The sequence below is a fragment of the Sorex araneus genome, chromosome 3 (genome assembly GCF_027595985.1).
Source record: "Sorex araneus isolate mSorAra2 chromosome 3, mSorAra2.pri, whole genome shotgun sequence".
Lineage (NCBI taxonomy): Eukaryota > Metazoa > Chordata > Mammalia > Eulipotyphla > Soricidae > Sorex > Sorex araneus.
In genome coordinates this window covers 205,685,377-205,710,249 of record NC_073304.1, presented here as the reverse complement: position 1 = coordinate 205,710,249, position 24,873 = coordinate 205,685,377, and the positions used below count along the sequence as shown (strand labels likewise).

Sequence of the window (24,873 nt, the reverse complement as noted above, 5' to 3'; positions counted from 1 at the left end):
GAATGGGAGTGAAGCTAAGACGGTCGGCAACTACACCACCTCCACTTCGCTGATGACATCATTCTCATAACACCAAATATCAGCCAAGCAGCACGAATGCTGGGCAACTTTGACCGTGAGTATGGAAAGGTCGGACTGCAGCTGAATCTCACGAAGACAATGTTCATGAGAAATGGACTAGTTCCTGATGTTCCATTTGCCCTCAACGGAACGAACATCTCTGAATGCAGCAGTTACGTGTACCTAGGTCGAGAACTCAACATGACAAACGACCTGAATTGTACAGGAGGAAGAGAGTGGCATGGAATGCCTTCAAGAGTGCCGAAGAAGCGGTTAAGAGGATGGAGAACCTCTGGCTCTGGGCACATCTTTTCAACTCCACCGTTCTTCCTGCACTAACATATGCCTCAGAGACCTGGGCCCTATGAAAACAGGATGAGAACGCTGTTCGGGTATCCCAAAGAGGAATTGAAAAAGCTATGCTTGGAGTATCACATTTCACTCAAGTGAGAGAAGGAATCTGGAGTTCCGAACTCCGTTGATGATCAAGAATCAGGGACTCGGGGGCTGGAGAGATAGCACAGCGGGTAGGGCGTTTGCCTTGCACGCGGCCGACCCGGGTTCAAATCCCAGCATCCCATATGGTCCCCTGAGCACCGCCAGGGGTAATTCCTGAGTGCAGAGCCAGGACTAACCCCTGTGCATCGCCAGGTGTGACCCAAAAAAGCCAAAAAAAAGAATCAGGGACTCGGGGCCAAGTGATAGCACAGTGGGTAGGGTGTTTGCCTTGCACGCGGCTGACCCGGGTTCGATCCCTGGCATCCCATATGGGCCCCTAAACACTGCCAGGAGTAATTCCTGAGTGCAAAGCCAGGAGTAACCCCTGAGCATTGCTGGGTGTGACCCAAAAAGCAAAAAAGAAAAGAAAAAAAAAAAATGGGACGCTGTCTCGTTTGCCAAGGCATCGAAAACCAGATGGGCTGGACCCGCAGTACGATTCAGAGATGATTCAGAGATGGACTGTGGACTAGAGCTGTTACTGAGTGGATTCCACAGGACATCAAAAGAATGTGTGACTGCTCACCTACGAGATGGTCAGACTTCTTCATCAAAAATTCTTGACCCGGGGCCGGAGCGATAGCACAGCGGGGAGGGCGTTTGCCTTGCATGCAGCCAACCCGGGTTCGAGCCCCAGCATCCCATATGGTCCCCCAAGCACTGCCAGGAGTAATTCCTGAGTGCAAAGCCAGGAGTAACCCCTGAGCATCGCTGGGTGTGACCCAAAAGGCAAAAAAAAAAAAAAAAAAAAAAAAAAATTCTTGACCCTTTGTCAAGAATGAATGGTTTGAGGCTCTTCATGTTCCTGGAGTGAGCAGACGCCACTGGGCTACAATAGCACGCGACGGGGACAAATGGAGATGTTACTGGTGCCCGCTCGAGCAAATCGATGAACAATGGGATGACAAGTGACACAAGTGATAGGGGAAATAGAAAAGCAGGTACAAATACACAGCACTTCAAATACAAAGCACTACAAAGTCCAGAAATACCAGAAAGTTTGGCTTATAAGTAATCAAGACTGATTTGGGGAACTGAGACAATGAGATAAAACACAAAGGAAGGGTTAAAGATATTAGGGATGCTAGCAAGAGCACAGTAAGCTTCTCTAGGAGGAGGAAAAGGGGCAATTCTCAATTAACCCTAAAACACTTAGGGTTAAAAAAAACTTAGGGTTAATATCCAACACAATACAAAATAAATTATTTTTGGGCCTGCTCTTGGGGCAGGCTTGGGTGTTGGTTTGAAAAAATTAAAATGATGATAGTGCGTAAGATGTTGGAATACTGAATGTAATAAATGTGAACAACCTTATAAAAATTAAAATAAATAAACTATTATACCTATAAAACAAGGATGCAATTTTCAAACACGATGTGGGCTGGAGCAATAGTACAGCGGGTAGGGCGTTTGCCTTGCACGCGACCGACCTGGGTTCGATTCCCAGCATCCCATATTATGGTCCCCTGAGCACCACCAGGAGTAATTCCTGAGTGCAGAGCCAGGAGTAAGCATTGCTGGGTGTGACCCAAATAGCAAAAAAAAAGAAAAACCACGATGTTGATTCTCTTATCTAAGAGCAAGCAAAGCAGTGTACAGAAGCAAAACACGCAGTTATGCTGACATGGACAACCTGTCGGCATGTTCTATTATTTTCTCTATACCAATAATTTTCATAATTTATTTGAGCTCCCCAAACTCACATTCTGGTGCTTGGTAAGTTCACACAAGCACAGTAAAGCAAATGTTTTTACAAAAGCCAGAAAAAGCAGCTACAGCAGGAGTACATGATCAAACTAATCAGTCTCCTTCAACCATATCTCTTTAGATCCCTAGACCATCATTCCTGTTTGCAATCTGTGATGGGCTTTTGGGCCCTTTTAGGAAGTTCAATGTACTTATGGAATGACATAGTTAAATCAGCTAAAAAATAAACTTCTGGTAAACTAAAATTCTTGTTCCTCCCTTTCAGTCTCCCTTTACACTGTCAAGTCCTACCTACAGCCACCTTTCACTTATATAGTATCAAACCCAATCTCGCTCCAAACAGGTGCACTGGCCTCACTCCATGCAGGCATCTTGGAGTTCCTACACATCTTGCAGTTAGTTCCTTATATACTAACAACACAAGTTCCTACTTACTAAGGGCTAGTCAAGTACCCAGCGTAAACCTAGTTTATGTATGCATTCATCAATGAAGCCAGCTTTACTTACAAAAGATGAGATAACTTTTCTAAGATATGTAAATAGCAAAGCTGCTAAGTCATCTTAACCATTAACCCACTCTGCGTGAGCATTACTCTCTTATACACCTCTGGTTTCTAGTATCAGGTGCTTCAGAAAAGTGGGCTAATGGTTCAAGTGAGGAAGAGGGACATCAAATATGTAATAGTATGCTGAATAATGAAGCATGCTGTATATTTTAAGTGTTTAAAGACACAGCACATTTGCCCACATCTCCTGAGATGTGTACTTTCTTCAGGGGACATTTCCTCTTTCTGGAGAGATGACTTAACATTCCAACTTCTGGGATGTGTACTCTGCTTTTTCTGCCCTAGAGAACTGTTCTCTCCCTCGCCTGCTCATCCTAAAGAAATCAAGTGTATGCATAAAAATAAAAAGCAAAACTACTCTACAAGCTGTAGAGTAAAGCAATACCTCACAAGCGTTTACTAATCAGGCACTAATTAATCCCTAGTCAGGGTACAAACCAACTCCACAGTCAATTACACCAACCAAGGAAACACTGAGACTACACACTCAAGTCTAAACAAGGAGTAGCTTTAACCAGAACCACTCAGACTGCATCCTCTCCCTCTTACCCTTCCAAAAAGAAGGGAAGAACGATCATCAATGGCAAAAGGCAGTTGCAAAAGCAACACCTAGAGCCAGCTTCACGCTCAGGAGAGGGTGCTCTGACTCATCCTCATGGTTTCGGGTGCTCTACACGATCAGAGAAACTTCTCTAGTAACATACTATAGAAATGATCCCTGAAAGTATAGTCTTAACATCTGCCGGCTCGTTGCTGCTGGGTCTACAGCAGCCACTCTCATTTTAGTCATGGCGATATTCACCCTGGCCACCTCCCACTCCTTAAGTTATTCTCCTTCAAAATATCATTTAAAAATGCATCTTCAAATTTTATTTTCCAGTAGTTTTAAATTAAATTTTGAAATCTCTTGTGAATTTTTAAAATAACACTTCAGTCTTAATTATCCTATCGTGAACCGACAGCCAATCAGAATATCTTGTTCAGCCCCTGAAGGCACTTAACTTCCAGACAGGTTTAAGACAAAGGGTGTGCCCTGTCAGCAATCAGTTTTCTAATTTTTTTTTTCCTTTGGCCACATCCAGTGGTACTCCAGGTTTACTGCCTCTGGGCTCAGGGATCACTCCCGGCAGGGTTTAAGGGACGATATGGGATACTAGAAATGGAACCTGGTTCATTGTAGCATGCAGGATAAGCGCCCTACATGCTATACTATCTCTCCAGCCCATAGGTTTTTTGTTTGTTTGGTTTTAACGAAGGCAGGTAGGTTAGGGAAACTCTGTGTGTGTGTGTCTTAAGGGTGACCCTCCTCCCCCCAAGACACACACAAAGGAATACAGAAAGCAAGACCTGATAAGACCTTTTTCCAGCAACAAATCCCAAGGAGACTGGACCCCTCCCTACAGAAAGAGCCTAAAGGAAATTACTGGAGAAACCCTCCTTTAATCTTTTTTTTTTGGGGGGGGTCACACCCGGCGATGCACAAGGGTAACTCCTGGCTCTGCACTCAGGAATCACCCCTGGCGGTGCTCAGGGGACCATATGAGATGCTGGGAATCGAACCCGGGGTCGGCCGCGTGCAAGGCAAACGCCCTCCCCTACCCCGCTGTGCTATTGCTCCAGCCCCAAATCCCTCCTTTAATCTGATTAACCCTCAGCTAGTCCAGATCAGAGATGACTGAATCCGCCCTTGGAGAGAAGATCCACCAGAGAAACAAAGGTCAAGAAAAGGAGTTTCACAGCAATGGAAAACAAATTATCTAATGCTTCCTTTTCAGCAGGTCTGACTTTAGGGGAGAGACTCTCCAAACAATAATAGTGAGTTTTGTTGAAATATTGTATGCAATCAAAGTGAAAGTAAAGTGAAATTTGTTAGTTACACAGGCGGGGGGGGTGGGGCTTAGGGTGGGGGGGCTAGGGGCGTGGGGGGGTTGGGGTGTGAGGGGGCGGGGTGGAGCTATACTGGGATTCTTGGTGGTGGAATATGAGCACTGGTGAAGGGATGGGTATTCGAGCATTGTATAACTGAGATTTAAACCTGAAAACTTTGTAACTTTGTAACTTTCCACAATAAAAAATTAAAAAAAAAAAAGAATGCTATACTGCATTTTGCTCCCATGTGTCTATAAAAAAAAAAAAAAAAAGGAGTTTCAAAGGTAGCATGCAACTACCTACTTAGCAACAACCCTAGCAACGAACTCTTATCTAGGTAGAAGCCACACGTGGGGGCAGGCTCCAAAAACCCTATAAAAGCCACCTTGAACAAAGGAAAGGTGTGCATATGTGCTGCTTGTGCCCACGTGGCTGAGCACATGTGGTGCCCAAGCACATGTGTCAGCCACATCATCCCTCTTGAGATGTGTACTTTCATGTCTAATGCTGAGATGTAAGGACCCTGCTCTTGGAGAAGCTTGGGTACGTTACACTCTCTTGAGTAATCTCTCTTGGGTACGTTACTCTCCACTCTCTCCCACTTTCTCTTCTTCCTTCCCTTTAAAACCTGCAAATAAAATGTTTCATGTCACTACTCATCTACTCCTGAAATTCTTTCCTGTGGAGACAAGAACCCAATAATCCTGGGTCCTGGGTGGCAGAGGCGGATTGAGAGAAAGTGACAGATTTCTCTCGAAAGTGACCGTCTTTCTCCTCCCTGCTTCGCATAAACCACCCGTGGGGCCCACCTACAGCAGTTTGATTAGATTAGGGCCACACCCTGCTGAGCACAGGGTTTATTCCTGGCTTTGTACTCGGGGATCACTCCTAGAGTTTGGGAAACCATATTGGATGCCGAAGTTCAAACCCAGGTCGGCTACATGCAAGAGAAATAAACACACTACCTGCTGTGCTGTCCAGTCCCTATGTATTTTCTGCTTTTGTTATTTTGGTGTATGGGCCACATCTGGTGGTGCTCAGGAGTTACTTTTTTTTTTCTTTTTGGGTCACACCCAGCAATGCTCAGGGGTTACTCCTAGCTCTGCACTCAGGAATTACTTCTGGCCGGGGATCGAACCCAGGTCTGCTGCGTGCAAGGCAAACGCCCTACCCACAGCACTATCTCTCTGGGCCTCAGGCGTTACTTTTAACTGCACTTAGGGATCACTCCTGGTGGGCCCATATTGATTGCAGGACCAAATGGAACGCCATGGACAGAACTCTGTTGGCTGCGTGCCTTTCCTTTGTTTCACAATAGCCTTATGCTTTTCTTAGGAGGTGGGGAGGGGGTCACACTCCTGACCCTGAAAGCCACGAACTCCCTGGCAGTGCTTGGGAGACCATAGGGGATGCCTGGGATCGAACCCAGGTTGACCACTTGCAAGAAACGCCCTATACCAGCTGTACTATTGCTCCGGCACCAATAGTCTTACGTTAATTTTGGCCATTTGCTCTCCTACCCCTTCCTTTCAATATTGACTGCTTGAGAATAAGGATGCTTTTGTGTTTTGAGGCCACACCCGGCGATGATCAAGGGTTACACCTGGTTCTGCATTCAAGAATTATTCTTGGTAGTGCTCAGCGAACCTATATATATGACGTGCCCGGGATCAAACCCAGGTTGGCCGTGTGCAAGTGCTCCACCTCCTGTACCCGGAAATGAAACCCGTTATTGTTAGCGTATTTGGCATACCAAATACTCCAGGCCCCTGAAGGCAAGAATCTGAGTGTCTGTGCCTTCTACACTAGGTGATGGAGATCTTCCTGCAAGTGCTGCAGATCCAACCTGGGATCTGCTTGTGAAGCATGGTGTTCTAATAATGAATCCAATAATGAATCCAACCTAATTATAGCTCAGCAATAGAGAACATGTGTAAAACCCTTGGTTGACCGCACTTCATTGCAAAAGAAAAGAAAAAGGGTACACTACCAGTGTATTATTATTTTTGGCAGTAACACTTGTTGCTGTTATTACTAATTGTGGCTGTTATTACTAGTTGTGGCACTTCCCATATGTGAGGTATGTGCTCAGCCATCTGCCCACGAAGGACAAAGATTCACTGTATAACTCAGCCCATGGTTCATCGATTTGTTCAAGCGGGTGCCAGTAATGTCTCTATTCATCCAAACCCTGAGATTTTTTTTTTTTTTTGGTCACACCCGGCGATGCACAGGGGTCACTCCTGGCTCATGCACTCAGGAATTACTCCTGGTGGTGCTCGGGGGACCATATGGGATGCTGGGATTCGAACCCGAGACTGCCGTGTGCAAGACTGTGCTATCACTCCAGCCCCCAAACCCTGAGATTTTAGCAGCCTCTCCTTATTGGTCTTTCCAAACAGCCCTTTATTGGAGGCTTTATCTGGATCAGAGAAATAAAGCCCGTTATTGTTAGCGTATTTGGCATACCAAATAAAGAACATAACATGCTCCGCCATGCCGGAGGAATACTGTAGATAGCTTGCTGGACTCTCCGAGGAGAGCGGAAAAAGCTGAATAAAAGACGACCGCGCGAAAAGTGAACACCCAACAGCAACGCTATCACCCCAGCTCCACCAAAAATCTTAATATTAGGACGCTAATTTCTCAGCACTAACTCATGGGTACAATCAGTAAGAACGCCAACAACCCAAGTACTAACTTAGAGTTAAAATTGAAAATAGTTTAAGTAACCAGAACCACTCAGACTGCATCCTCTCCCTCTCACCCTTCCAAAGGAAGGGAAGAACGATCATCAATGGCAAAAGGCAGTTGCAGAAGCAACACCTAGAGCCGGCTTCACGCTCAGGAGAAGATGCTCTGGCTCCTCCTCGTGGTTTCGGGTGCTCTACACGATCAGAGAAACTTCTCTAGTAACATACTATAGAAATGATCCCTGAAAGTATAGTCTTAACATCAGCTGGCTCGTTGCCGCTGGGTCTATGGCAGCCACATTCATTTCAGTCATGGTGATATATTTACTGTGGCATCAATTAACTTTTTTATTCAATACATATCATTTGAATAGTTTATTTATTTTGATATTTTACCTGATTTCTAATAATCTGCTTAGAAGTAAGTTCAAAACACATTCTTAACTCTCAGAAACACTACAAAGCTCGCTCATTAGCATATTACTTCCTAACAGCCAATCACGCTGCAGACATTTTTTTTTCCTCTCTAAGGTACAAATCGTTGCCCAAGCGTTACCGCGCTTCCAAGGACAAACTAAGTAACTAAAGTAACTTAGTTCCCATCTCTTACCACTGTCGGAGAACTCTGACAAACAGGAGGGACGGAGATTAAAGAAACCAATTTCTTTCCCGAGAGAGTAAAGGAGGAAGAAAGCAGTGGTGTACATTTTTTTTAATACTGCCAAACAATCATCACAAGCACGATGGTTTCTTTCTTTTTTTCTTTTTTGCTTTTTGGATCACACCAGGCGATGCACAGGGGTTACTCCTGGCTCTGCACTCAGGAATTACCCCTGGCGGTGCTCAAGGACCATATGGGATGCTGGGAATCAAACCTAAGTCAGCCTCTGCAAGGCAAATGCCCTACCCGCTGTGCTATTGCTCCAGCCCCATGATGGTTTCTTGAATGCCTGCTAGGACATGCATTTTATTGACTTTTTTAATTTACATTTTATTTTGAAACCACACACTATGGTGCCCAGAGGCTCTCCTCTGATGGTGGACAAGTGGTACAAGGGATCAAACTAGCTTCATGGCATGCTCTCCAGTTTTTACCTTTCCAGCCCAAGGAAAACATTATTTATTTATTTATTTATTTTTGCTTTTTGGGTCACACCCGGCAATGCACAGGGGTCATTCCTGGCTCATGCACTCAGGAATTACCCCTGGCGGTGCTCAGGGGACCATATGGGATGCTGGGATTCGAACCCGGGTCGGCCGCGTGCAAGGCAAACACCCTACCCGCTGTGCTATCACTCCAGCCCCAAGGAAAACATTTTAATTCATTGTATCAGTTCATCTAAACAGTTGAGCCAGGAATAAGCCCTGAGCCCAGTCAGGTATAGCCCAAAAAGCAAAGCCAAACAAACAAAAATTAAGTTCAGGACCAGAAAGCTAGAACAGGCATTTGTTTTGCAAAAAAAAAAAAAAAATCACTGTCACTCTATCACTGTCTTCCCCTTGCTCATCGATTTGCTTGAGGGGGCACCAGTAATGTGTCACCATTGTGAGACTTGTTGTTACTTGTTTTGGCATATCGAATACGCCACAGGTAGCTTGCCAGGCTCTGCCGAGCGGGCTAGATACTCTCGGTAGCTGGCCTGGCTCTCCAAGAGGGGCGGGGGAATCGAACCCGGGTCAGCTTCGTGCAAGGCAAGCTCCCTACCCCCTATTGCTATCGCTCCAGCAAAAAAAAATAAATAAAGAAACCAAAAAAAAAAAAAAATTGAAGTTGCCAAGATCAGGGACATGATTCAATGGTAGAGAACCTGCTTTGCATGTCAGATCCTGCGTTCCATGCCTGGCACCACAAAACAAAACAAAACAAAACAAACTGGATTATTTTGAAAAAGAATATTCAAAAGATGTCTAGGAAATAATAAATGTTCTAAATTCAGCCTAAGTATGGACAAACACTAGACATCACAGCATTACACAGGTTCACGTGTCTTTCCCACCCCTTCCTTCTATGATGCTATTATGCTGGACGCTGCACACACTTAGTTGTGATTCTCACATTGAGTTGAGGTAGCACATCTATCTAAAACATTATTATTATTGTTATTATTAGAGGCTAGAGAGATACACAGTAAGTAGGGTATTTGCCTAGCATCTGGGTTAGGTCCCCAGCATCCCATATGGTTCCCCTAGCCCTGCCAGTAGTAATCCCTGAATGGAGAGCCAGGGGTAACCCCTGAGCATCACTGGGTGTGGCCCAAAAGAAAAAAAGAGAAAAACTTAAAATAAATTTTTGCAATGCCAGGTATCAAAACCACAGCCTTACACACTATAAGGCAAATATGTAAGTGGAATTTGGGCCATACCCTACATTAACCCCTGGTGGTGTTTGGGGGGAATGCAGTGTTAGGGATTTTGTTTTGTTTTGTCTTTTTGGCCCATACCCAGGTGTGTTCAGGGCTTATTCCTGGCTCTGCGCTCAGGGATCATTCCTAGCAGGGCTTGGGGAAAATATGAGGTGCCGGAGATAGAATCTGGATTGGTCACATGTACAGCGAACACCCTACCCTCTGTACTATCAATCTGGTCCACAACTTTGAGAACTTTTTGTTAAAAAAATTTTTTTTGAAAACTTTTTTTTGAAAACTAATTTGTGGAGTAGATACTAGAAAATTTGGGGTTAAGCAATCAACCCTGGTTTAATCTCAAGTACCACATATGGTCCCCTAAGTATTGACAGGAGAGAACTGTTAGCACAGAGCCAGTACTAAGCCCGAAACACCTCTGGGCATGGCCCTAAAATCAAACAACCAGGGAGATAGCTCTAAGGGATAGTTCACATTCCTGTCACACTTCATTCTTGAGGCCCTAAGTTCAATCCTCAGCACAACGACAAAAGAAAAAAACTGGGTTACTTGAAAGAGTGCACAGGTATGCTGCTGAGGAAGATGCAGAAATGTTGTAGAAAAAAATAGGTCACTATGACTATTCCAAAAAACATTTGAGAAGCTTCAGAGCCTCCTCTTCAGTATTTAGAAGAGAAAGGGATGAAATCTAAGACTTATTATTCAGGAAAAAAAAATCGTAATTCCCAATAAAACAAGACAGCCTTCAAACAGCTATTTAAAGACCTGGAGGAGGAGCTGGAGATAGAGAGTATAATGGGTTTGATGCTTGCCTCAAATGCTGCCAACCCGAGTTCAATCCCCAGCATCTCAAATGATCTTCCAAGCAATTACTGAGTGCAGTCAGGAGTAACCCTTGAACATTGGCAGGTGTGGCCCAAAAATCAAAGAAACAAAATAAGACCTTTAGGGGTCAGAGAGACAGCAGAGGGATTAAGGGGCTTGACCAACACTGCAGATGGTTCCCTGAGCACAGCCAGGGGTCACACTTAAGTACAGAGTGAGGAATAAACCCTGAGCACCTCAGAATGTGGCACAAAAAACAAAACAAAAATGTTGAAGGAGGACCGGAGTGGTGATAGTAGAGCAGATAGGGTTCAATCTCCAGCATCCCATATAGGCCTCTGGGCCGTATCAGGAAAAATTCCTGAGCAGAGAGCCAGGAGTAACCCCTTGTTACTTTGATGCTTGCCTCAAATGCTGCCAACCCGAGTTCAATCCCCAGCATCTCAATATATGTGTGTGTGTGTGTGTGTGTGTGTGTGTGTATTTGGGGGCCAAACCCAGTGGTGTTCAGGGACTACTGGCCCTGTGCTCTGTGGTCACTCCTGGCAGGATGGCAATGCTTAAGATCATGTGCAGTACAATGTAAGGTAAGCAAGCACTTTGAGCTCTGTACGATCTCTCTAGTCCCAAGAACATCTCATTTCTAAAATTAACTCTGCGTTTCCCCTCTGAACTTAATTTTATGACGTCCCTGGTTTTCCTTCCCGTGCTTCTGAGAAAAGTGGATCAAGACGCATCTGTTGTTTCAACATGATGCTTACCTTTCTTAAGAATCTTCTTCACTTTTACGTAGTTACCTTGTTTGACATACTCATGAAGCTGAGCTTCCAAGGAGTCATTTCTTAAGGAACCAAGCTGAACAGGGCAGGGGACTGTAAGATTGACAGCCCGAGACATCCTGTTTCAAAAGAAAGCACATGGTTATTCTAAGTGAGTCAAAGTTCATCCTAAGTGAGATACAATGAAGGAATGTTGATGTATGTGTATTTTATTTCTTGTCACTATCATTTATAATGAACACTATTAGGGAAACAATTACTGACATTCTATAAGATTAATGTTTACTCTCAATGTTACTATTGAAATAAGAGATCTGAAAATACTTCCTATCAATTTCCAGGATTAAAAAAGTGATAACTACTGGGAAATCAAATTAGGTAAATGCACATATTTAATTAAAATAATTAGAACACGGGACCAGAAAGACAGCTCAATGATCTGAGCATATAGCCTGTAAACCAGAGGCCTGGGTTCAATTTGTGGCTCCACACTGTCCCCTGATCACCACTGGAAGTGAACCTTGAGCCAAAGCTGGAAATAGCCCCTGAACATGATCAGGTGTGCCTCCCAAAAGATAATTTAGTGAGCATTAACTTTGAAAAGTTAAGGTTAATACCCAAAAGCAAATATTGGGCCACACTAATTGCTGTATTATTGTTCTGGCCCCCTTTTAAAATTATTTTTGGGGGCCGGACGATAGCACAGTGGGTAGGGCGTTTGCCTTGCATGCGGCCGACCCGGGTTCAATCCCCGGCATTCCATATGGTCCCCCAAGCACTGCCAGGAGTAATTCCTGAGTGCAAAGCCAGGAGTAACCCCCTGAGCATCGCTGGGTGTGACCCAAAAGAAAAAAAAATTATTTTTGAATTTTGGATTTTGGGCCAGACCCAGCAGTGCAATTTCCTACATCCTCTTTTAAAACCTTATACTTCCCATTTTGTTTATACATTAATTGATGGCAATGGGATGATTCCATCCTTCACTGTATCACTGTCATCCTGTTGTTCATCGATTTACTCAAGCAGGCGCCAGTAACATCTCCATTCGGCCCACCCCTGAGATTTTAGCACCCTCTCCTTACTCTTCTTTCCCAACTATTGGAGGCTCTTTCAGGGTCAGGGGAATGAGACCTATTGTTGTTACTGTTTTTGGCATATCGAATACGCCACAGGGAGCTTGCCAGGCTTTGCTGTGCAGGTAGGATACTCTTGGTAGCTTGCTGGGCTCTCCGAGGCATATATATATATATTTTTTTCTTTTTTTTTCCCCCTCTACAATGATGTGTCACACAGCCACACAGTCCAGGAATATGTCACACAGTCCAGGAATATGTTCAGGAATATGTCACACAGTCCAGGAATATGTTCACTCATGTGTGAGGCTCAGCCTGAGGTTGTGGAAAGTGGCCTGGAGCATGGTGGTGGTTTGGGTAGTGGAGGTCCGCTGCTGGGGCTGGGTCCCTTGGGGCGGTGGGGGGGGGCTCTCACCCACCCCCATCTGGGGTGCCTGAAGTGGAAACAAGCTGGCGAGGAGTCTAGTGGTGTGGTTATGTGGGCCTCATTTTATGCTCCCTTCTGGGAGAAGCAAAACCCTTCCAGAGTGTGGCTGATGAGATTATCTGGTGCCAGCAGGAGGTGGTTTATGGGTGGTTTATGGGAATAATGTCACAATGAACATTCATGTACAAAATTTTCTTTGAATCCTTTTTTCAATTCTCAGGAAGATAAGACTCAGAGTAGTTGATGCAGTAATTATATATATAAAATATATCGTTTTATTTATTGACTGATTTTTACTTTTGGACACACAGCTGTATTCACAGATTGACGCACCTTGGTGGTCAACCACCTACGTGGTGCCAGGAATTGGACCAGGTTGGCTGTCTGTAAAACAAGTGTCCTCTCTATGGTACTCGGTACTCTCTCTCCCGCTCGCCTCTTCCCCTCCCTTCATTCCTTTCTTCCTTTCACAACAGCCATCCTAAAGGACATTTCAACTTCTTTGATTGAGGGAGGGATGTGTTTGGGTCACACCCAGAAGTGCTCAAGGGCTACATCCAGCTCTGTCATTTCCAGTGGTGCTTGGGAAATCTGCAAAGACTCCTCAGATCAAACCTGGGAATCCTATAAGCAGAGCACACACCGCAAACCTGTGAGTTCCCTCTGGGCCAATCTTTAATTTTTCTATTATTTGATGGTGGAGGTCTCCCAAGTGGTGCTCAAGAGGTGGAGATTCCCTGTCAATCAGTTCTCTACTAACTGGGCTATCAGTTCAACCTGAGGCCCATATAATGCTCCTGGGACCCTGTAGCACCATGGACACCTCTTGTGGTAACAGGAATCTATCTCCAGGGCAATACCTGGCATTTCCCAGAGACTTCACAGATATATCTGGCAATGTTCAAGAACCAAGTGGTGCCAATAATTGAACCTGGATTGGGAGCTTTCCAGGCACTGAACCCTAACTGCATACTATCTCCAGTTTGTCTGGTGCCCAGGGTCAAACTTGAGTCTTATATACAAAAGACTCGTTTCCCTGTGTGGGGGGGAAAGCTTATACGGAACTACACTCAGAATTTACTGCAATCTGTGCTGAGTACAGGATCATAGAGAGCAAATTTGATTACACATAACAAATTGACCTGTTACAATTCCCGCAGGTTCCTTATGATGTGCTGTTCCAAGAGTTCTTCATCTTTATTTCATTGAAGTTAAAATCTTAGTACAAGATTTTCATGTATCTCTACTAAATGTCCAAATGATATCATGCATGGCAAGGTAACGTTAATCCCTTAGCACAATGAAGAATCGTTAAGTCTTATTAAAGCAATAAGCTATATGAATTACAAAATACTACACAAGAACATAGACTTTCATTTGGGACCGAGTATATCAGGGGAGAGCGCGAACGCAGTCCCCCACTACCACAAATTATGCAGTCGAGTTTCCCACATTTGGGGAAATCGCAGGGGTCAGCACATCCGGAGTGCAATGGATAAGCCTCACCCTGGGAAAACCACCTTCGTGATCATGGTATCTCCCCTGCCAGGTAAGTATGAGTTGCTGACCTAGCCTGGCACCTCAACCTGAACTTCAACACACTTCTTAGTTATGGTTTGTCGAATTCTTATTATTTTCAATATTCAGTTAGAAACTATGAAAATACTAGTACGTCAGAGATTAAAATATATCATTTCCTATATTCAGTAAAAAGTTTTATCCTTCAAAATGACTAACCAGCATTCAGTGCGCGCATAATTTGCATATCCACGCCTCTGAGCGGTACCTTTTCTGCAGTCCCTCGCTCTGCCTTGGGAGGAACGAATACTTTCGCTCAGGCTTCAGAGGTGGTGTAACTGGGAAGATTTTTGTTTGTTTGCTTACTTGCCTTTCTGGACCTACACAGCGGTTCTGATGTGGATTTGTCTGCACCCAGGGCTGCAGCGCCGAACCTACTGGTAGGCTGTGAGCTAAATGGCTCTCACAGGGCAGGTGGTGCAATCCAGGCAGTGCAACAGATTAAACCGATTAAATCGGATTGTAACGCTGCTTCTCTCTGGGACTAAGTTACACACTCAGCCTCCATACATTTCTTGGTACATTGATCCGGGTACTATCTCCCCAACCTATTTTTCTTTTTAGGCCACTCCTGGCAGTGCTCAGGGCTTACTCCTTAGCTCTGAGCTTACTCCTGGCATTGCTTAGGTGGGGGTGGGGGTGGAGCACACCTGGCTTACTCAGGCCCTACTCCTGGCTCTGAACTCAGTAATTACTCCTACAGGCTCCGGGACCATATGGGATACCAGGAATGGAACCAGGGTTGGTCTTGTGCAAGGCGAGCACCCTACTAGCTGTACTATATCTCTAGTGGTACATTTTTTTTTAATAAAAAACTTTTGCTTTGGGCTGAAGCAGTAATACAATGGGTAGGGGTCATGCCTTGAACTCAGCCAACCAAAATTCTATCTCCCGCATCTCATATAACCAACCCCAGTCCCACCAAGAGTGATCTCTGAGCACAGAGCCAGGATCAAGTGTTGGAAGACGGCCTGAGCCCTCACCCTGGTAAATGCGGGCTGACTCTGAGCCTGAGCCTGGGATGTGATGTCAGAAACATGGTCATTAAGCACAAGGAATGCCTTGTGCCTTCTTGGCCCTGGGAAAGCCTGGCCGGTGCTTCAAGTCTGACACCTTGATGAATGATGGTAGTTAAAGTGTTAATCAGTAAAGTGATTGTACGTTATTCATGATTAAGGAAGAAATGTGTTATGTGATCAGTGGTAATGGTTAATATTCCTCAGTAACAATGAGTGTTACTGAGGAAATAGAGCCGTCGGATATAGAGCTGTGGCGGCAGTGCACGCAGTGGCTCATCCACTGTGGGGTGCTGTCAGCCAACCACCTGGTGACCTGATACTCAGCGCAGGTGTTCGACCTGTCACAGACCCTCCACGATAGGGTCCTGCTCTGCCAGCTGCTCAACAAACTTTGGGCGCACTCCATCAACCTCAAGAAGGTCAACCTGAGGCCACAGATGTCCCAGGTGCTACCCAGAGACACAGGTAGGTGCGTGTTTGCCAGTGTGCTGATTGTTACAACATACCAGTCGACCAAAAGCTTACATTCGGTAGACTGGGAACACCTGTAAAGGCGATTAGAGGCCGCCCTAAAAGCCCCCATCCCTCTCTGAAAGTCTGGCAAGCTACCGAAAGTATCCTGCCCGCACAGCAGAGCCTGGCAAGCTACCCATGGTGTACTTGATATGCCAAAAACAGTAACAACAATGGTCCTCATTCTCCTGATCCTGAAAGAGCCCCAATATGCCATCAGGCTACACTAGCACTCGACAGGGATGAATGGAGATGTTACTGGCGCCCGCTCAAGCAAATCGATGAACAACGGGATGACACTGACACAGTGAACAGTGAATGACTGTTTTCATGATTATGGAAAGTATACAAGCATTGATTATTTGAAATAAAGAAAGGAATAAAGACACTGTATGCTGGACATGTGGTCACATCTGCCTCTATCCTGGTCGCACTGCTTCATCCCAGGTCTAGCACCCTCTTGAGATGTGAAAATTAAGCCCTGAGCACTGCTGGGTATGCCCGTCACCCCCAAATCCCGCCCCAAATGTTTTGCTTTGTTTTCTATTTCAGAAGCGATTTTAAATTATTACAGTATTGATAACTGTACCTTGAAGGTAATCAGGAAAGACAAAAGTTATATATATATATGTATGTATATATATATATATATATTTAGAATCACTACTGTCAACAGACTGGCATTGTATAGTGAGTGTAACTCCAATTTTATACACACATGTACTTTTTTGGGGGGACCACACCTGGCAGTGCTCAGGATTTAGTCCTGGCTTTGTGCTCAGGAATCACTCTTGGTGGGGTTTGAGGGACCATATGGGGTGTCAGAGACTGAATCCAGGTCTGGCACATGCAAGGCAACCTGCTTTACTCTCTCCAGCCCAAGATACATTTTTATTTATTATTATTATTATTATTGTTGTTGTTGTTGTTGTTTTTGCTTCTTTGAGCCACAACCAGTGATGCTCAGGGTTTACTCCTGGTTCTGCACTCAGGAACTACTTCTGGCGGTGCTTGGGGGACCATACGAGATGCCAGGGATTGAACCTGGGTAGGCCATGTGCAAGGCAAATGCCCTATCCTGCCCTATCCTCTGTACTATCTCTCTGGTCCTACACTTTTATTATTATTATTTTTTCTTTTTGGGTCACACCCGGCAATGCACAGGGGTTACTCCTGGCTCTGCACTCAGGAATCACCCCTGGTGGTGCTCAGGGGACCATATGGGATGCTGGGATTTGAACCCGGGTCAGCCGCGTGCAAGGCAAACACCCTACCCGCTGTGCTATCACTCCAGCCCTACATTTTTATTCTTAATAAAATTGTACTTCATAGTTTCCATGCATTTTTTGCTATACATTTTATAAGTAGTTTATCTTATGATATTAAATACCAGTTTGTTGCTCTAAAATCTGCATATTAATAGTCTTGAAAATAATTATTATTCATGGCATTGTCATGGACTGGAGCAGTAGCACAGTGGGTAGGGTTTTGGCCTTGCACACGGCTGACCTGGGTTCCATTCCTCCATCCCTTTTGGAGAGCCTGGCAAGCTACTGAGAGTATCCCGCCCACATGGCAGAGCCTGGCAAGCTACTCGTGGCGTATTCAATATGCCAAAAACAATAACAAGTCTCACAATGGAGACGTTACTGGTGCCCTCTCAAGCAAATAGATGAACAAAGGGACAACAGTACTATAGTGCTATAGTGCATTGTCATAGATCAAACTCAAGGCCATAAGAAAGTGCTCTCCGGGCCAGCAACACCGGGGATCCAGACGGAGGAGGTACAGCCAGCATGCCTTCTCCAGATGGAGCCCTGGCGACACTGAGCAGCAACTAACACGGCTCCGGCTTGCGGGACTGGGACACATCCGAGCCGCGCGGCCTCATTAGCGGCCGCACGACCTTTTCTAAAAACTGAAAACATACAATCTTTTAATGGAAAACCAATTATCAAATGCTTCCTAAGTAGGGCTGTCTTTCTTGGGGGGAAACTTCAACAACAATAGTGAGTTTTGTTTTGCAATATGGAACGTAATCAAGGTAAAGAGAAAATGAAGTGAAATTCATCAGTTATGCAGTTGGGGGTGTGGGGCGGGGGCGGGGGGTATACTGGGGATTTTGGTGGTGGAATATGGGCACTGGTGAAGGTATGGTGTTTGAATATTGTATAAATGAGACTGAAAACTTTGTAACTTTCCACATGGTGATAAAATAAAAATTTTAAAATAAAAATAAATAAATAAATAAATTTTTAAAAAAAGAAAGTGCTCTATCACTAGCTACATTTCTGGTCCCTTCCCTTTGATTTTAATATTTTAGTCATTATAAATACCTTAGGGCCAAGGGATGTGGCTCAGTAATAAAGTAGATGCTTTGCCATGTACAGTGGTCCTGGCTTCTATCTTCAGTAGCAAAAACTCAAGAAAAAGAAAAAGGGGAAAAGTGTGCTATATTATTTCATTATTTGAGAAAAGAAAGATCACATATGGGCCGGAGCGATAGCACAGCGGGTAGGGCGTTTGCCTTGCACGCGGCCGACCCGGGTTCGATCCCCGGCATCCCATATGGTCCCCCAAGCACCGCCAGGAGTAATTCCTGAGTGCAAAGCCAGGAGTAACCCCTGAGCATCGCTGGGTGTGACCCAAAAAGCAAAAAAAAAAAAAAAAAAAAAAAAAAAAAAGATCACATATGATAAGTATCTTTAGAATTTTTTTTTTTTAGCAAATTTTATTTATTTATTTATTTTTTTATTTTATTTTATTTTATTTTTTTTTTTTTTTGCTTTTTGGGTCACACCTGGCGATGCACAGGGGTTAGTCCTGGCTCTGCACTCAGGAATTACCCCTGGCCGTGCTCAGGGGACCATATGGGATGCTGGGATTTGAACCCGGGTCGGCCGCGTGCAAGGCAAACGCCCTACCCGCTGTGCTATCTCTCCAGCCCCTCTTTAGAATTCTTAAAACCTGACATGGTGATGGAGGGACAGAATGGGGCTCAGACATTTGCTATGCATGTGTCCAATCCCAGTTCAAACTTCAGAGTCCAGGACATTGCCAGTAATGACCACTGAGCAGAGTCAGGAGTTGCCTCTGAGCTCTGTCAAGTGTGGCTCAAAAATCAGAAAGATGGGGCCAGAGAAACAGTACAGTAGTTAGGGCATTTGCCTCACAGACGGCCGACCCAGTTCCATCCCCAGCATCTCATATGGTCCCCTGAGCAACGCTAGGAATAATTCCAGAGTGCAGAGCCCAGGAGTAAACCCGGAGCACTGTCGGGTTGACCCCAAAGCCAACAACAACAAAAATCAGAAAAAAAAGGAAAAGGGGGCAAAGTGATATTACAGTGGGTAGGGCGTTTGCCTTACACGCGGTTGACCTGTGTGCAAGGCTGACCAATCCCCAGCATACCTAATATTGTCTACCGTACACCACCAGAAGCAATTCATGAATACAGAGGCCCGAGTGACTCCTGAGCATTGCCAACTGTGACTCAAAAAGAGAAAAAAAAGAAAAGTTTAAGAATTTAATGGAAATTTCTCTGAAAATGTAAGCTGTCAATGTATAACGTGAGTCTAGAACTTTGAGATTTTCTGCACCATATGTTCCCCTAAATATTTTGTAATCTTATTTAAAAGAATTTTGGGGGAACACACCCAGCAGCTTAGGGCTTACTCGTAGCTACATGGTCTGGGATCAGTCCTGGTGGAGATCATTCTGGGTACCAAGGATTGAACCCAGATCAGCTAGGTGCAACGCAAACATCCTGTCTGCTGTACTGTATCTCAGGCCTCTGACTATTACTTTCAAAACATTTTAACCTTAATCGTACATCTGTAGCACTGTAGCACTGTCCATCCCATTGTTCATCAGTTTGCTCAAGCGGGCACCAGTAACATCTCCATTGTGAGACTTGTTGCTACTGTTTTTGGCATATTAAATACACCACAGGTAGCTTGCCAGGCTCTGCCGTGTGGGCAGGATACTCTCAGTAGCTTGCAGGGCTCTCCGAGAGGGACGAAGGAATCGAACCTGGGTCAGCCTCCTGCAAGGCAAACGCCCTATCCACTGTGCTATTGCTCCAGCCCCATGTAGTGCCCTCAAAATGTTTGTATCTTTTGACCTAGAAAAATCTTGCGGGAGGGAGGATTTGAGTCACAGATGGTGTGGTCTAGAAGGCATTCAATGTGGGGACTGAACCAGTCTCTCCCATATGAGACATATGAGTATGCAAAACATACTCCTATTCTTTGAGCTATTTCCCAGCATCAGAAATTTCTTTCAGGAGCTTGAGAGATAGCTCAAAGGGATAGAGTACAAGTTTTCCCAGAGAGAACAGAACAGTTAACTGTGTACTTGCATGGAGGTCAAGGCTTATTCCTAGCACTGCATGGTTCCCCAGCACCAAGTCAGGTGCAGCCCCTGAGCACTGCTGGGTGTGGCAAAACAAAGTGAAGTCTTTTATGTGTGGTTTGGGAATACACCCAGAGATGCTCAAGGGCTACTCCTGGTTCTGTGATTGGGTCTCTCCTAGCAGAGCTTCGAGAATCATGGGGTTGGGTGCCATGGATTGAATCCAGCTTCTGCATCCAAAGGATGTGCTCAACCTGCTAAGTATCTAACCCAAAATATATATATATTTTTTCTAACTTTTTTTTTTCTTTTTTGCTTTTTGCGTCTGGGTTACACCCAGCAATGCACAGGGGTCACTCCTCCTGGCTCATGCACTCAGGAATCACCCCTGGCGGTGCTCAGGTGACCATATGGGATGCTGGAATTCGAACCCGGGTCGGCCGCGTGCAAGGCAAAGGCCCTACCCGCTGTGCTATCACTCTAGCCCTCTAAAATATATTTTTTGTGGACGGAGTGATAGTATAGCCAGCAGGGCACTTGCCTTACATGTGGATGACCAAGGTTCAATCCCTGGCACCCCATATGGTATCCTGAGGATTGCCTTCCATGCAGTTCATTGTTTTGGGGGGGCTCTTTGTGGGGCGGAGGTGGGGGTGTTGCCCACACTTGGAGATGCTCAAGGGTTTTTCCTGGTAGGGCTCACAGGACCATATGGGATTTTGGGGATCAAGCCCAGGTCAGTCATGTGCAAAGTAAGCTCCCTACCCTATACTATTCCAGTCTTCCTCCTGATTTTGATCCCTGCTACACCAGGTACACACACACACGCACACACACACACACACACACACACACACACACGTTGGACCTAGAAAAGGACTAAAAGTGCATTCGGGATCTCTGAGTTCCATGATACCCTGAGCACCAAGATGAGAGTAGTCCTTGAGTAGCATGAGGTGTGGCTCCCAAATGAAAACAAAAATGACCAGAAAGAGAATTCAAATGAATAGCCTGCATATGTGGTATCCACAAACAAGTGGCTGTCCCCAGTTCAATACAGACACTGCCTTTGTTCCCCAGAGCACCAACCAACTGTGTCATTTGAGCACAGAACCAGGAATAATGAGTGAGCAAAGCTGGGTTTGGGTTTGTTCCCCAAAGGAAAAACATACAAATAGTAATAAAATAATAATAATAGTAAAAAAGTAGAAGAGAAATAATGGCTTTGTATTTTCGTTTGGGGCCACACCTGTGAGGCTCAGGATTTATTCCTGGCTCTGCATTCAGCCCTGGTGGGTTTAGGAATTATATTTGGTGCCAAAGGATCCCAACACCCAGAGTACAATAGCTCAAATCCTTTTAGGAATTAGTCCTGGCCGTGCCTTACTCGTTTCTTTAGCCCCTCGCCTTTAAAATGTAAGGGACTGAGTCGGCTGGAGTTGCAGGACGGTGGAAGCGCTCCGACTCCCGCGTGGTCATGTTTCTCCAATATTACCTCAACGAACAAGGAGAGCGGGTCTATACACTGAAGAAGTATGACCCCATGGGACAGCAGACCTGCTCGGCCCATCCGGCTCGCTTCTCCCCAGATGACAAATACTCTCGACACCGCATCACCATCAAGAAGCGCTTCAAGGTGCTCATGACGCAGCAGCCGCGCCCGATCCTCTGAGGGTCTCTTGATTTCCTGTCTCTTCTGCCCTCCGCTACCCCCACAGAGACTTTCCTTCATCAACCAGCTGCTGGGTGTGTGAGCCTGTAGCAGCCTCGCATCCTGGCTCCTGGGAGTTGGGTCTCATCCCATTTGGAGATTGTGCTTGGGTGAGGCCGGCCTGGTTAGCCCCTCCTCCCCCCACCATCAAAGGGAGCGAGTTTTAATCCATTCCACGTTTTTAGTCACTGCCTGATTATTAAAAATGATTTGAAAGAAAAAATAAAATAAAATAAAATAAAATGTAAGGGACAAATTCGCTTCTTATAGTAAAGTGCATGAATGAGCAGCTCTGCAAGGCCCTGTTTACCCAAGAGATGGGTAACTTGAATTCTCCCCTTACTTACCAAAAATACTTACACTTCTCTTGAAACAAAAAGTAACAAGAAAGGGGGCTGGAGCTAAAGCACAGCAGTTAGGGAGTTTGCCTTGCACGCGACAAAAAATAACGAAAGCAGAGACCAGAGCGATAGCACAGCGGTTAGGCCATTTGCTTGCACGCGGCCAACCCAGTTGAATTCTCAGCATCCAATTCAGTTCTCCCGGACACTATCAGGCATAATTCCTAAACGCATGAGCGAGTAACAACCATTAGCATAGGTGACAAGAAACCAACATAAAAAAAAAAAAGCTACTAGGATTATTTCTTCCATTAGAAACCATGTTACCAGGGGAGAGCGCGAACGCAGTCCCCCACTACCACAAATTATGCAGTCGAGTTTCCCACATTTGGGGAAATCGCAGGGGTCAGCACATCCGGAGTGCAATGGATAAGCCTCGCCCTGGGAAAACCACCTTCGTGATCATGGTATCTCCCCTGCCAGGTAAGTATGAGTTGCTGTCCCCGCCTGCCACCTCACCCCCAGATTACAAACATATCACAGTTACGGTCATTTAACACATGCACGTTCTACTCGTAACTGGTCAAGAAAACGTTGCTATAAATATTAACAGCCAAACCATAAGGCTTTAGATATTGAAATATTTGCAGACAAGACTAAATGGATATAAATTACAAGCGGCGATTCCGCCTTTATTAACATACTCCTCGCCCCTTTAAGTGACGTCACTCAATAGCGACTGCAAGTTGATGGAGGTGAGCAATGGTAAGGCACTTGTCATGCATGAGTTGACCGGACTAGACTCTGGCATCCCATATAGTCCACTGATCCCCACCAGGAATGATCCCTGACCCTATAACCAGGCACAGACTGAAAACTGTTTGGTGTGACCCCAAAATACTGATAAAGATATCGGGCCAGAGGATAAGGGTTGGAAACGATCCCCACACCCCCCGCACCTCATTCCCTTCCCTAATACTTTCAGGAATGACTGCCAAGCGCAATATGACCTCTCCATATGGTCTTCTCACCCCCCCAAAAAAAATTAAATGATCTGATTTATTTCAGTGGGAATAACAAATCGCTAGTTTAGAAACCGGAAATGGAGCCCAGAGCGTAATACACGGTACACGGGAAGGGGGCTTGCCTTGTATAAAGTCAATTCGATCTTTGGCACCCCATCCATTCTCGACCCCCGAGCTCGCCAGGAGTGACCCCAGAATGCAGAAATCAGAAGGAACTCCTGCGCACCGCTGAGTGTGGGCCCAAAAGCAAAACCCCCAAAATTCAACAAAGGCAAAGTGCAACAAAATAACGCTCAGAAACCAGAAGAGAAACATTTTTGTCTCGTTTTGGGTCACATCAAGATGCCCAGAGGTTAATTCCTAGCTCAGCAATCGGAATTGCTTCTGAAGGTGCCCCAGACTATGCTCAAGGTGGAACATAAGTTTGCCTTGCATCCAGCCTACTCACTATTACTTCCATTCCCCAATAAAATCCCCGTGGCTTGTCTGGGATACAACCCACACCTACCCAACAGTACACAGTGCTATTACTATCTAGTCTGAAACGAGCATTCCGTAATTTCCCTTGGAGCAAGTAGCCTATAAAACCTAAGAAACAACCGTCACGCAGTACATCCAAAGAAAGTGTGATACGCAGTAGAATCAAAGAAAATGCGACATGCACTTAAATAACACGGATAGCAACCTCGGGAAAAACCTCACAGCGACTATGAACATGAAAGATACTATTTTTTCAACCACAATTATCAGGGGAGAGCGCGAACGCAGTCCCCCACTACCACAAATTATGCAGTCGAGTTTCCCACATTTGGGGAAATCGCAGGGGTCAGCACATCCGGAGTGCAATGGATAAGCCTCGCCCTGGGAAAACCACCTTCGTGATCATGGTATCTCCCCTGCCAGGTAAGTATGAGTTGCTGTCCCCGCCTGCCACCTCACCCCGAGATTACAAACACATCACAGTTAGGGTCATTTAATACACGCAAGTTCTACTCCGTAACTGATCAAGAAAACGTTGCTATAAACATTAATAGCCAGAGAATAATACCTTAGATGCTGAAATATACTATTTTGAAGGAAAAATAAATTAAGTACACCAGGCGACTCCGCGTTCATTAACATACTGCAAGCCCTATTGGTGACGTCATTCAACAGCGACTGAATTCAATGGAGGTGAGGCTGAACGGCTGCCGGGGGGAAATCTGTGTTCTAGTCCCTGAAATCGGGCATGCCACCTTGCTTTGTGACTAATTTTCAGATGTGGCCGCCGGATTTCAAGGGTTGGGGTTCATCCCCACCCCTGCAACGCATTCCCTGCCATAGCACCGGTATGACGGCCAAGCACAATATCACAGGGTGTGTAGCTCAAACGGCCAAAACCGCAAAAGAGTATCATTTCTGTGGAAACACTAACTTGCTAGTTTAGGAAACCGAAGAAATTAAGCTCAACAAGCAAAAACGATATAAGCAGAA

General features: G+C 45.2%; 2 protein-coding genes and 5 non-coding genes across 7 annotated transcripts in view; 1 reads left to right on the top strand and 6 right to left on the bottom strand.

Annotated features, from left to right (window-relative positions):
* TEX14 (testis expressed 14, intercellular bridge forming factor) overlaps positions 1-11,478 on the bottom strand; it is a 99,924-nt gene extending 88,446 nt beyond the window's left edge. Inside the window, exon 1 of the mRNA XM_055132536.1 lies at positions 11,343-11,478. Coding sequence (XP_054988511.1) covers positions 11,343-11,478 — 136 coding nt within the window. The remainder of the gene's footprint in view (positions 1-11,342) is intronic.
* Positions 3,351-3,565, bottom strand: LOC129403745 (small nucleolar RNA U3). Its single transcript, XR_008629423.1, has one exon. It is a non-coding gene; the product is annotated as a small nucleolar RNA U3 (small nucleolar RNA).
* On the bottom strand, positions 7,438-7,651 carry LOC129403744 (small nucleolar RNA U3). The gene has a single exon (XR_008629422.1). It is a non-coding gene; the product is annotated as a small nucleolar RNA U3 (small nucleolar RNA).
* Positions 11,479-14,253: 2,775 nt separating the features above from the next.
* Positions 14,254-14,417, bottom strand: LOC129403878 (U1 spliceosomal RNA). Its single transcript, XR_008629533.1, has one exon. It is a non-coding gene; the product is annotated as a U1 spliceosomal RNA (small nuclear RNA).
* Positions 14,418-21,755: 7,338 nt separating this feature from the next.
* Positions 21,756-22,139, top strand: LOC101558597 (H/ACA ribonucleoprotein complex subunit 3). Its single transcript, XM_004608628.2, has one exon. The coding sequence runs from the start codon at positions 21,801-21,803 to the stop codon at positions 21,993-21,995; it is 195 nt and encodes a 64-aa protein (XP_004608685.1). The 5' UTR covers positions 21,756-21,800; the 3' UTR covers positions 21,996-22,139.
* Positions 22,140-22,702: 563 nt separating this feature from the next.
* Positions 22,703-22,866, bottom strand: LOC129403933 (U1 spliceosomal RNA). Its single transcript, XR_008629569.1, has one exon. It is a non-coding gene; the product is annotated as a U1 spliceosomal RNA (small nuclear RNA).
* Positions 22,867-24,147: 1,281 nt separating this feature from the next.
* On the bottom strand, positions 24,148-24,311 carry LOC129403922 (U1 spliceosomal RNA). Its single transcript, XR_008629560.1, has one exon. It is a non-coding gene; the product is annotated as a U1 spliceosomal RNA (small nuclear RNA).
* Between the last annotated feature and the right edge of the window lie 562 nt (positions 24,312-24,873).

Bases quoted from the DNA above. Each gene is read 5' to 3' on its own strand.
- LOC101558597 (XM_004608628.2), top strand. From the start codon at position 21,801: ATGTTTCTCCAATATTACCTCAACGAACAAGGAGAGCGGGTCTATACA.